At 37.0% G+C, this 12738-nt stretch overlaps 1 protein-coding gene, 1 long non-coding RNA gene and 1 pseudogene across 3 annotated transcripts; 1 reads left to right on the forward strand and 2 right to left on the reverse strand.

Moving 5' to 3' along the window:
- Positions 1–358: 358 nt before the first annotated feature.
- Positions 359–1563, forward strand: LOC148874074 (uncharacterized). Its single transcript, XR_016105239.1, has 2 exons — positions 359–639; positions 862–1563. It is a non-coding gene; the product is annotated as an uncharacterized LOC148874074 (long non-coding RNA).
- Positions 1564–6135: 4572 nt separating this feature from the next.
- On the reverse strand, positions 6136–10759 carry LOC148874075 (uncharacterized). Its single transcript, XM_088964398.1, has 2 exons — positions 10385–10759; positions 6136–6499 (listed from the first exon to the last, which is right to left on the reverse strand). The coding sequence occupies exons 1-2, from the start codon at positions 10432–10434 to the stop codon at positions 6265–6267; spliced, it is 285 nt and encodes a 94-aa protein (XP_088820524.1). The 5' UTR covers positions 10435–10759; the 3' UTR covers positions 6136–6264.
- On the reverse strand, positions 10744–11703 carry LOC148874076 (agamous-like MADS-box protein AGL62 pseudogene; annotated as a pseudogene). The gene has a single exon (XR_016104959.1). The product of XR_016104959.1 is annotated as an agamous-like MADS-box protein AGL62 pseudogene (transcript).
- Between the last annotated feature and the right edge of the window lie 1035 nt (positions 11704–12738).

A 12738-nucleotide genomic window follows, 5' to 3' on the forward strand; every position in this document is an offset into this window, starting at 1 on the left:
GAAAAAATAAAAGAAAAGTTCTAATTTGAACTAGCTGGTCAAACGGGTGGGTCAGGGTAAACCCACTCTGACCCGCTAACATGAGTGACAAATGGGGTTGTGGGTCAGTATGGGTGGATTGGTACTCAACCCACACCCACCCATTTGCCACTCCCTATCAATTAACCAACCCAAACCCGATCTCGACCATTCTTAACTTGAATGCTTCAAATTTTAGTGCTTTAGTGCGAGTTGGGCTTAAGTTGGATAATTTGGCTTTTAATTCATGTTTGGGTTGGACTCAGGCTTTAGGCCCAAATTTGATAGGATTGGGTCTAGGTTGAAGCCGGTCTTAACCCGATCTCAGTCTTGCACCCCTGCCGACAGTGCAATAAGATAACTTTAGGTGAGGAAGAATATGAGGCCGAAATAAGCACCTCTCACTATTTCTTTTCTCACCAAAACCCTTTGGTTATTGTCTTTCACAGTTTCACGGTGTTCTACTAGCTTTTCGAGAAAGTGATCAGGTTGCTTCTAGTCTTCCATCAACAACAAGGCTCCCTTACATTTGATCTATCTGGCTTCTTTGTTCAGTTTTCTCACCGGTGGATGGTCGGAGAGGGACGTTCACAAAGCTAATCACAATATAAACTTCCCCAAGTAAGATTTTTCTCTGTTGCTTCAGTTTGAATTAATTTATCAGAATAAAAAAAATTTCCATTTTTCAGATTCTTTGGATTTTTCTTTTGTCCTTTGGACTGTTTTTATTGTTCTGACTTTGGCGTTGGCCATCTTGGCAATCTTGGGGAAAGCCTTTATTGAAATCGGGAAGTGTGTTCTGTTTCCTGTTTTAACACTGATCGGGTATTTTCTTTGCTACAGATCAATGATATATGACCTTGAAGGGCAGATAAAAGCGTTGAAAGCAAGGAGAAGGGACTTACAGAGGCTTGTGGGTGCAGATCCAAGATATAGTGGAGAGGCGGATGGCGGGTTGATGTCATCGTAGATGTGCGGAAGGGGTTTTCTGATGATGGGTTTGTGCAGAATAGCTAAAAATGTTTAATTGGGTTTAGTTACTCTGAACTTAGAAACAATTCTGATCAGGGGTTTCATAGCTTTTGAATCAATAAAATTAGCTATGAAAGAGATTGAGATAGTAAGGTTTTCAATGGTAAACATCATCATACTTTATGGAATGAACAAGGTTGGAAAAATAGTGTTATTTAAGAATTCAACAAGCAAGCTAAACAAGCTTCTTATTTTTTAAGAAGTGATGTTTGGTTTTTATTTAGATGGAGTGCAGGTTTTGTCGTTGATTCCCCAAGGTGATTAGTTCAAGGTATTTGATTTGAAAGTATGAAAAATTGCTGTCATGTCTAAAGTTAATTAATATTAATTTGGACATCTTTACATGTTGTCTATTTCCAGAAGATTATGACAGCAGTTTGGGGGACAATGGTGGAATATGGGATAGGAGAAGAGTTGTTTTAAAGGAGTAGAGCCTGCATTACTATCAATAACTTATTATGTTAAAAGATGAGAATCAATGATATAAGTTGCTTGACAATGCATTGTGTTGTTCGTGATATGGGCATTTTAATAGCATCATCAAGCAGACATGGTGTCACTAAGGTTATCTTTCAACCCTTGACACACCAAGCAAATAGTGATTGTAGGATTTTTCTTTGAAGGAATTAAAGCACTTAAGGTGTTTAGTCTTAAGTTTTATTTCCATCATTGTGATATTTAAAGAGCTTTTGAATTGTTTAAGATCATAGTATTGTTAAAGAAGTTGGACAATTGACCAATTTAAGGAAATTGCATTGATTACCATTTCGTTAAAGCTTTTAGACAATTTGGAATTGGGATTTGAATCAAGAAAATTAGTAATGGAAGTGATCATGGACGAATCGGATATTTAGAAAAATGGAGTCTTTTGAATGGGCGGGGTTGGAAATACAATCTTGGTTATAGAAGTTGTCATGCAAGCTTAAAAAAATGAGCTTTTTGATCAGGTTCGGGTGGCAGTTGTTTCTCAAGATTTTAAAAAGAATCAAAGGCCATGCTAGATATCTTGAATTATCTAAGGATGATCACTTGCAAGAGTAGTTAGGCTATGCCAATGATTGAAGCAAGAGAGGAGGCTCCTTGCAATCTTGGATGATCTTCGCTTGAGGTTATAAACATCTATGCAGGAATTTCTGATGGAAGGGGCCATGAGAGTTTTATTTACTCACCACAAGATGCTGTATTGTATGTGATGATATGCACACCAAGGGGAACCAACCAACAAAGATCAACCTTAATGTTTTATCAAAATGTTATGCTTTGCAATTGAAGACCCTTGAAGACACAAGTTCATAGTAGTTATCAAGAGAGATTAAGGCTTTGGCTTCTCTTAATGGACAACTTGTTCACTTGTTCTAAGACCTGCCAACCATTTTGCTGATGTTCTTGCAAGGGAAGGGATTGATGGATAAATTCTTGTTTAGGGGGCACCCTGCTCGAGGCAGAACTACAATTTTAGCTCGTCATAGTATTTATTTTTCATATTTGGTCAAATTTTGCTTTTTTGTACTTACTGTTTTACTTCCTTGATAGTTGGTTTTCCTGTTAGTAAAGGGTTTATATTTACATCATTTGTAAAGCACCCAGTTATTTATTTTATTTTTATTTACCAAAAAAAGAGTGATATCTTGATTCTGTTTATAATAGTATGGGTTCAGTTGTTGATTTCATAATGCTTTCAATTGTGACAAATGAGGTTGTTGCAGAATGTGGGAAACTACCCATGGCCACCTAGCACTTGAGAAACTACCCACTAGTTTAGAAATCACAAAATTCCTCATAAGCAGCCTTTACACAACTCAAGTCAAAACAAAAACCATGTATACTCTTAATCTAGTGTTAGCACAAAGCAATATTGAATCCTGCCAATTACTCTAAGCCACCATTACAAATTAGAATCACTCTTCTTACCCTCCTGACCAAACCCTAAAGTCCTCTAGTCTCATTCCAACATCCTTTCATCCTAAACCACCTCTCGTTCTCTTTCTACATACTCCCCCTTCCAAATCTACACCACCCACCCAATCCAAGCTCATAAGTCTATTTTGTTCTTCTCTTTCTCCTCCTGGCTGCCTCTATTCCCCCTGTATAAAATACGACTGCCTTATGGTCATCAGGAAAAAAATAAAAAAACAGAAAAAAGAAAAAGAACCCAATGCCTCTTCAATTACCACGTCTCTATAAATCAGCTTACTCAACTTCATTTTTATACACACCTTTCCTTGGATTTATTTTCTGTTACCTTCAATTCCTCAGTTAGCTCATTCTCCTCTTTTGGCTTGATATCCAACACTAATTTCTATTTCTATTTCCTTGATATCCAAGCCGAGTTTTTCATGAGCTGAGCTTGAATATCTCATGAGAATCTCGGCTCATGGCCACCCCTACCTCAACCTCAACCCCAACCCACCTTGACCCAACTCAACCCATTAATCTTTTAATTCATCAAAACAAACGTAAATTGCAGAAAAAAACATAGAAAATGCAAAAAATAACAAAAATCATGGAAGATGAATAAAAAAATTACAAAAAAAGACAAGAAATTACAAAAAACAACATAAATTGCAGAATAATAACATATATTACAAAAAGTTACAACATAAATTGCACAATAATAACAAAAAACACAGAAAATGGAAACAAAAAAAGTTACAGAAAAAAGAAATGGAAAAATATAGAAATAATAATTGAGATCACAGAAAATAATAGAAATTACAAAAAATATAAAGTTATAGATAATCATTAGAAATTATAAAAAAAAATCACAAAGAAGCAGAAAAGAAAACAAATATTACAATAAAATATAAAAGGATGAGAATAACCTCTATTTATATATAGAATAATGTAAGATTGCTTTGAGGTTTATCTCGACTCTGCATGATATATTAATATTTCAAACACATTTTGGTGAGGCCCTACGATAGTTTGTTTCCCTCTATATAAAAATAAATGGCTTTTGCTGAACCAATGAACTTCGGGAACTTGGCCAAATAACGAAATAGCATTTAACTTTGGATAGCGATGGTGACAAAAAGTGCAGACTGAGAAAATAGAATTGAAGGAGTATGGATTCGAGAAGATGAGAAGTTAACTGTTAACATTACAAAATATGGCCACCGTAAATAACGTGATCTTTAAAGGTGTAAATTGGGCGTGCTGGGTCGGCATGGCATGGCCCATGGGTGAGCCACAGTTTTGGCAGGCAGTGCTATACCGTGCGGCCAAGCCTTGGACCAGGCTGGGTTGTGGGTCGGGCTAGGCCATGATAGTCATATTTCCTTGAAAAAATTGAAAAAAAAGCTTGAAAATAAATTAACAAAATAGACAAAAAAATTGAGAAATTTTCAAATTTTATTTTATATGAATTTTAATGTATATAATTATTTATATATGAAATAATAAAATAAAATTAAAAAATTTACAGAATAAAACAGTATAATCAAATTGAAAATATGTATATATATGAATCGTGTCAGGCTGTGCCAGAATAGCCCACATTATTGTATCGTACCATGTCAGCTCATTGGCTTGACAACCCAAGCCCGACATGGTCCATGCCTCCATACCGTGTCTGACACAACCCACATGCTATAGCAACAGGCCCAGCCTGGCCCGGCCCATATCACGCTGGGCCATGCGTGACACGGCCCGATTGAAGAGGGGCGGGTGACGGGGTGAGTGAGATACAATGGATGACGTCATATTTGATTATGGAGTGGACAAAATGGTTAAACCATTTGGATCGCTGCTGATGAGTCCGATTAGGATTCAAATCACAAATTCCAATGAGATAGAGAGAGGGGTCTAAAAAGCTCCAATAGCTACCATCTTTAACCTCCGATTAGGGTTAGATCTTGGGGAGGAGTGAGGGAGAGAGAGAGAGAGGAGGGAAGCGGGTGAACAACAAAATTAAACGGGTACAGCCCAATTTGTTAATGGTTACCCGCTGGATAACAATAAAGCAACCCACTCGAACCATTATTTTTTCCATTCTTGGATTACCCAAACCCAACCCACAATCACCCAGAATTAAACGGGTGCAGCCCAACCCGTAAATTAATGGTTGGGTTGGGTTAAAGAGTTGCCACCCCCAATTGCAGGTTTTATCTAGCAAAGGCTGTCTACTAATTGATCAATTCCATCAAGCTCTTAATCGTGGCAATCTTTATCATGGTGTGGATTGAGATCCCCGATCTGTTCTTACTGCTTTTTTATTTGTTGTTTATGGTCACAGAACGTAGAATAGGCCTCTCCAGTAGAATTGAGGAAAAAGAACACTGATCTATTTGTAGCATCCACAACCTAATTGAAAATGCAACTAAAGCCAGAAGGTTCTGGCCAATGCTACGCTACAATGAATGAACACATGGAACTAGGCAACCAAATTATCAGGGTCCTCCCAAATTTGTCATTGTTTATAACAACAGGTAAGGGAATCTGACACAATACAAGAGGTAGCTAGGTGTTAGTCTATCAATCGATTAATCTGCTCGTACATTGTCATTCCTTAAAGCTTATATCGCAAATGGACCACAAGGCTGAAAAAGATAACACCGTCATGAAGAGCATAGGTTAGAAGTTACAACAGAAACACAACTTGAATCCTTGATTTTGTTAACAATTTGAAAATCTCGAGTTTTTGGTCTTCTGAAAGGAAAATTTTTGAAATCACGATGGTGTGGCGTAGGAAAATAAACAGCTGTTATGGATGGAGCCCTTGGTACTTATCATCCTTGTGAAGTTCATACTTCATTAATCATCCAATTTGAATTACAAGGACAAATTGGATCGTCACCCCAAGCAGAGTTGCAGGGTGAAGCATCCACATCTTTCAGGTCATAAAGCTTGTAAGTTGAGCTTGTTCAATCTGAATGGGGTAGCCAAAAAGCATGTAATGTGGACCCAAAGTCGATGAAAAGGAAAGTGGCTTCTTTGGTCACTACATGCCTTTCAAGCAGTAGTCTAGCTGATCATCAATGATATCAAAAACACCTAAGTTTGCCAATAATTTCTTCTCTTTCAGCAGTAGGGCCATGTTCAATTGTAGTAATATCAGAAATCAAAGGAAAAAAAAAAAAAAACAAAGAAACAAATTATCCATTTCATTGGTATAAGAACTCATGGAATGCTTATTCACAAAACTATTTGCTTTACATAGCAATAGAAGTTCAAAGACTAGTTCTTAAAATCATTTAAGTGCAAAAGGTTGATAAATCAAGACTCACTTCCAGTCTCCACCAAAGATGCATCAGTTGCAAGATTTTGTGCTTCCAAAAGCTTCATTTGGCGTTCTGCATGTTCTCTTTCACAAGCACTAATTCCCATGATAATGTCAAGCATGGTACCAGTTGTCCCAAAGAATACCAAGGGTGCTAAAGACTTCCGACGTATCCCCACAGGGATTGCAAGCAAAGCCCCTGCTACCGAGAAAACCCATGTGCCCAGTGCACTGCAGACATCCCACAAGTCAGTGTTGGATAACCACTATATTGGAATAAATGAAATCAAATGTGGATGGCTGCACCTAGAAAAGATCATTTCTAGAAACACCAAGAGATGGTGATACAAATCGTCTCTAGATGGAAGTTGTGTTGCTAGTCAAGTTTCTTCAGAACATGTACCACACCAACTAAGAAACAAACTTGATCTTTTCACCTTAATTAGTAATTTTATCATTAAGAAACATTGGGAAATGACCTAAAGCACCATTCTAGGATGGGGAACTTGGATAAGGAACTGCAATATCCTTTATATGGAAATTTTTAGTGAACTCTTCAGGTCGACCAGCTGAGCCTCAAGACAAATATGTTTCTATGTGGACACTAAAGCATCATAATGGTGGTGAAATTGGACCAGTATTTAACAAAATAGCTGGAAAGGTTCAGGATCAAGAGATTTCCAAGTAATTAGTTAATTGCTAAGAGTTGCAGGTAAAAATAGAGTTTTCACTTTTTCTATTGCCACTGATGCACGGCCAGCAAATCCAGTCCTGAGAGTGTTGAATGATCTTCCTTGATCAGAAATTTATGACTCTTGATGGCTGTAGTGGTTTGTTGAATGAATTAAAAAGAAAATAGAGAGAGAAAGAAGGGAAAGAATACCCAGAATCACCCACGAGGTGCCTAGAATCACTCTAGGGTATGGGAATCACTCACCATAATTAGCATAAGCTCAAAAAATAAAACTCAATAAATTTCATGATTTTTGTGTAGAACATCCATGCATATTTATAGACTCTAGACTAATAATAATCCTTGGACAACAAACTGTCAGACTCATGAGAATCTTAGGGGTCAAACTGTTAGACTCATAAGAATCCTAGGACTCAAACTGAACTGCCACATCCTATTTCAATTCAAAGAACACTCAATAACTCTAGTCCTACTTATTCAATGACTCTAAAACTTAAACATATACAAACTATCAATAGAAAAATCAGACTATCATTGGACCCCATAGAAAAATTGAAAAATGACAAAAAATATATCTGGTGTTCAATTCAGTCCAAAACCCAAGAACCATAATTATGCAATGTCAGGACCTGTTGTAAGATCATCTTCTTTCTAGAATAAGTCTTTAAGGGTGCTGATTCATTCCTATCAGTTATCCACTACACATGTAGAACCACCATAAAGCCAAAAAGACGTATTGATAAAAAAAAAAAAAAAGAGGGAGAAGGGTGGTTAATCCCATTTGTCCTTAATCCTTACATAACCTAAATATACAACACAGAGCAACAGCCATATTGATCTCAGCATACTCCATAATGGATATCCACTGGCATCAGCATTGGCACATGAACATTAAAGAATTGGAGATTTCAGCAGTACTGAACTACAGATAAACCTTAGCAACAAATCATTTTTTGCCTGTCTTTCTTGGAAAGTCAATGGATATTATTTTACGTGATTGATTTTGGCATATCCCAGACACCCCCTAATTTTTTTATGCTTTAAAAGACAAAAACATCCCTGTCTTTTGGTTCCTATAATTACCAGCAGTGGTTTTAAGGTGTTTTAACTAGGGATGTGCCAAAATTTTTCCCCTTATATTAAAGAATAAATGTATGCAATAGTGGATATAAATATATAGAATATATACAGTGACTTGAGAAAAAATTCAGCCTAAGACCATGCCCTAGACTTTGTTTGGATATCATGTTGCTATACAAAGAAATCCCTTCCAATATCTGATTTATAGAAGCTATTCATCTTAACTCTCTTGGAATCCATTTTAAGGATGACTTGGTTATCAAGAGCTTCAGAATCTCATTGGAGATGTCACAATTGATCTCCACAGGCCTTTGGCAGCCCCTTTGCCCCACTTAATAGGATTTGCAAGATCTCTTTTAATGCCTCTATATGAACTAAAGTAAAATCACATATTAATATAAGAAGATACTTGGAAGCTATAAATGCCCGTCCCCCCAAAAAACATGAAGGGCTTCATTTAGTGTTATAAAAAGGTGTGCCTCAAGTGCACTTACACTCACAGACAAAGCTAATTTTCTTGTCTCTCACCTGAACCAATAAAGCTAATACATTTTCTTGTATATGAAAATTTTCTTTGATTTTTTTTTTTCGAAAGTGGCATTTTACTTCATTCAGACAAACACCTTGTGCCTCAGGTTTTAGCCAATAGGAACCTCTTGCACTTCAGTTGCAGTATAGAAAAATACAAAAGCACCAATGAAAACAAGATAAACCTTGATGCCAATGGTTCCTCTTCAGATAATCTCTAGCTTGATTACCTGCAGAATGAGCTGTTCAATTTGGTTACAAAAGTTCATGCTTTGGATCTTTTTCAATTTTCACTATTAAAAAATGTACGCAGTAGGAAATCTGTAACCCGATTAAGAGAGTCCTTATCCCTTGCTGCTTGCATGTGATTCACACAAAATCTTCAAAACTTGCACCATCCGTACACAACCAAACATAAGTTAAAGGAGAAATGCCATATATGGCTGGCTGCATGAAGAAACAAATGATTGATGAATTCTCCATTTATTTTTCTTCATGATTGGTTTTGATTGATTTCTGCTTTCCTTGTGCTCATCACAAAGGTGTGAAGAAAGAGTTACTTATAGGCTTATAGCTTACCATCCTTCTATAAGACATTCTGTGCTTCACTTTACCACACAATGCCTCTTAGACAAAGATCTGAACCTTAGGTAGACTTCTATGAAACAGATGCATTTATTATAGTTGGAGAAATTGAGTAAAAGGGCCCAGTTGCATTAGGAAACTACAGTACTACACTACAATCTTGTTCTAGTGAAGAAATGAAGACAGCTTTAAGGGCCATATAAAGAGATATCTCCCCAAGCTCTATATCTGTCAGTGATCTAATGCAGTTTAGTTTCCACGACAAAAAAAGCTATTACTCATAAAAGGAATATCAAATATCACCACCTCTTTGGAACAGAGGTTAGAAAATTCAGGGAAATTGGAACTAAATGGCCTATTCCCCACAATTAGGGTTGTAGGATGGATAGAAGTTAAGGAGAATGGCTTTTCAATTTACACTATCAATCTGTATGCATGAAATGATGCTTCTGTCTGTCGAATAGTAAAACATGGGAAAATTAGGCTTCAAGGAAGCATTAATCCCTATACCATATATTTTTGAACCAGAAGAGACAGGGAAACTTGGGTGGACAGACCTCTATTTTTAGCATAATACCTGAATAAGCAAAGTCGAGTATTCCTTTCTAAAGCTTTTTCTTCATTGTAACTTTCTTTACAATCAAAGATTCAAGTAGCATAATAAAAAATATTAATGAAAATCTGAAGGTGAGAAACAAGGGAAATTTAGTCGTACACAATTATTGATGGAATTGGTTTGCAACAAAAGTAGTTATCTGGTTTTGTTATTTTATTTTCGTTTTAATAATTGATAAATGGACGCAATAAAAGTTAATAATTGTTTGGATGCCGCAATCCTGGTCCTATGGAAGAGTGGATTGTTCAGTACATATAGATGTAGGTTAAATTTGTATAAAATGTTCCACCAATCTCTAGTTCAAACAAGTAGTGAGGCTCTATTGTGTTCAAAAGTGGCTCTTTCAAAATCCCCCTGCTTATCCAAATTTCTGGTTATTTTCTTCCTCATAGTTTTTTTTTTTCATTGATAAAAAAAGGGTTTGGCTGCTTCATTTTCATTACTGAAAGCAGACGGGTCTCTCATTCTACATCAGATCGTCTAATGCCCAAAATCAACAATTTCTAGGATGATACTATCCGCCAGGTCAAAAGGATTTCCAATGTAGGGTTAAATATTTGAACACAGAGAGAGAGAGAGAGAGAGAGAGAGAGAGAGAGAGAGAGAGACTCACTTGGAAACAGAACATTCTTCGAGATGCTTCACACTCTCTTGGCCACCCATCTCATTTTTTTTTAGTCCTCTGTTTTCTTTTCTATTCCACGAGAGCAGTTCGCTGTTCTGCTGCCGGAGAGAGGATTAACTCCGCAGTCTGCACTCAGGAGTCAGGAGTTCTAACTTCTGATGACCCCACGCACAGCGAGTCTCGAGCAGGTCGGTTCTGATGTTTGATGCACGACGCTGTGCGTGCGGGCCGCGGGTTCAATCAGTGAGTGCCGAGGGGTGTTCAGTAAAATTACGGATTTACCCAATCACAAACAAGAAAGAAAAAAGGCAAAGAAAATTGGGTTCATTAAAAATTTAAAATATAATGTGATTGTTCAAGATTGATCCATTGATGAAGAAAATTCAAAAACTAATTCGAACCATGAGATGGGTTGTTTCGATTACAACGATCATTAGAAAGTAGTGATCAACAGACAACCATCCTTCTTACCAAAAAAAACAGACAACAATACTAATAAACCTAGATAGATAAAAAATGAACAAAAAACCTTCATTTACAGAAATCTAGGACACGGTAGAACGGCTAAGCTAGTAGACTTTGTTGCATGAACGGAAAGGGTTCTACCAACCCAACTGAATTCCCAGCTAGAGAAAAGCCTCCATCAGTAGTTCATCAACTCGTTTGTTGATCTTTTCCTTCAGTCCTTCCAGGGACGACTGCAACTGTTCTAACTCGTACAACCCAAAATCATCAATGGCTACAGAATTCCACCAACACTGGCCATGGACGAAATCTTGATCTCCCGTATTCCTCGACTGTGCTAGCTTTTCTTCTCGCCTCTTCTCGGCTTCCAGTTGATTGAGGATCTCTATGTATTTTTTCTGTTGCATGATGACATGTGGGAATCCATTACCGTTGACGTTGTGGAGAGGAGTAACGAAGTTCTGGCTGGCGAGGAAGCGGTCCACAATAGAGTTCACAGATGAATGGCCGAAGGAGAACAACTTGCCGGCCGGTGAGAAGACAATTACAGCGATCTCAACACCACATAAGATGCAAAGCTCACTCGCTTTCTTGAATAGTCCTCCTCGTCGCTTGGAGAATGTGACTTGCAGGTGTTTTTTCAGTTTTATCTTTGAAATCTCAATCTTCTTTCTGCCCATGCTGGTCTTCTTCATCTCAATATTCTTCATTGCTACCAAAACATGCAGGAACGAGCAGCAGAACTCGAGAAGCGAAATGGGTTTTCTATAGAGAAGAAGAAAGCTTCACTGGTTTTCTAGCCCTTGAAATCTTTATATGATGAAGGGAAATCTCTGTTATTAGATTTCTAGCACTCTGTAATATACTAATATTTTAGTTTCTATATATTAAACGCTAAAGCTGTGGTAACAGAGGAAGCTTGATTTTGATTTTGGTAAGTTAAAATCTTCTGACAAGCAAATCTAACTAACTGGAATGTGGGAAGCCGTTGATCAACATGGTTGGGTTGATCAATTAATTCAACCCGGCTTGAAAGTATCCACCCAACCTCGCATCACAGCTGTCAATAAGGTCGGAGCTACCCGAGATAGAACCAAACTGAGTAACTGACTGTTGGTCGGATCCACCCGATTATGAAAATTAACAATTAGTTTGCTTTTAGACCTCGTCTATTTTACAGAACCGATTAAAGGGACTGATCAAGATCAACCCTATCGTAAACCAGCCCGACCCATTGACAGCTCTAAGACTCGCATCCTAACAACAAGGAGGGGCTGTTTGGTTCAGCTGAAAAAGCTGAACTGAATGAATTATTAACTTTTAGTGAACAAGTCATTCAGGAATTTGCAAGTCCCTGAAGTTGAAATTGGTAGGGCTGTCAATGGGTCGGTTCTGCTCAATTGCCCGAACTGAACCGAACTAATCTATTCTGGTATCATGAGAATTTTGTCCCAAGGTTAACTGAGCAGAATCGATTATTTTATTAAATATATATATATTTTTAATTTTCTTATAATTTCTATCATATTTTATGTTTCAAATCATCAAATGATAAATTTAATAAATAATATTAATAAAAATATGGAAAATTTCTTATTAGTACGCTGTACTTTGGGCTTAGTGTTACTTTGGTCCCCAACTTTAAAATGTGACAATTTAACACCTAAACTTTCAAAATGTGCCAATCCAGTACCTACCGTTAATCAATTGCTTAAGTGGCATTTAAAAAGATACGAATGCCCTTCGAATGTCATCTAATTCTCTTTATCAACCATCCAAATGTTAATAAAAAATGAACAATCCCAAATCATTGCGTTTTCTATTCAAAAAATTCGGGTCACATCTCATAGGGCATTTTGGTGATCCAATAAATAGAA

Source organism: Nelumbo lutea, chromosome 1, assembly GCF_056320005.1.
Source record: "Nelumbo lutea isolate HS-2025 chromosome 1, American lotus-T2T, whole genome shotgun sequence".
NCBI lineage: Eukaryota > Viridiplantae > Streptophyta > Magnoliopsida > Proteales > Nelumbonaceae > Nelumbo > Nelumbo lutea.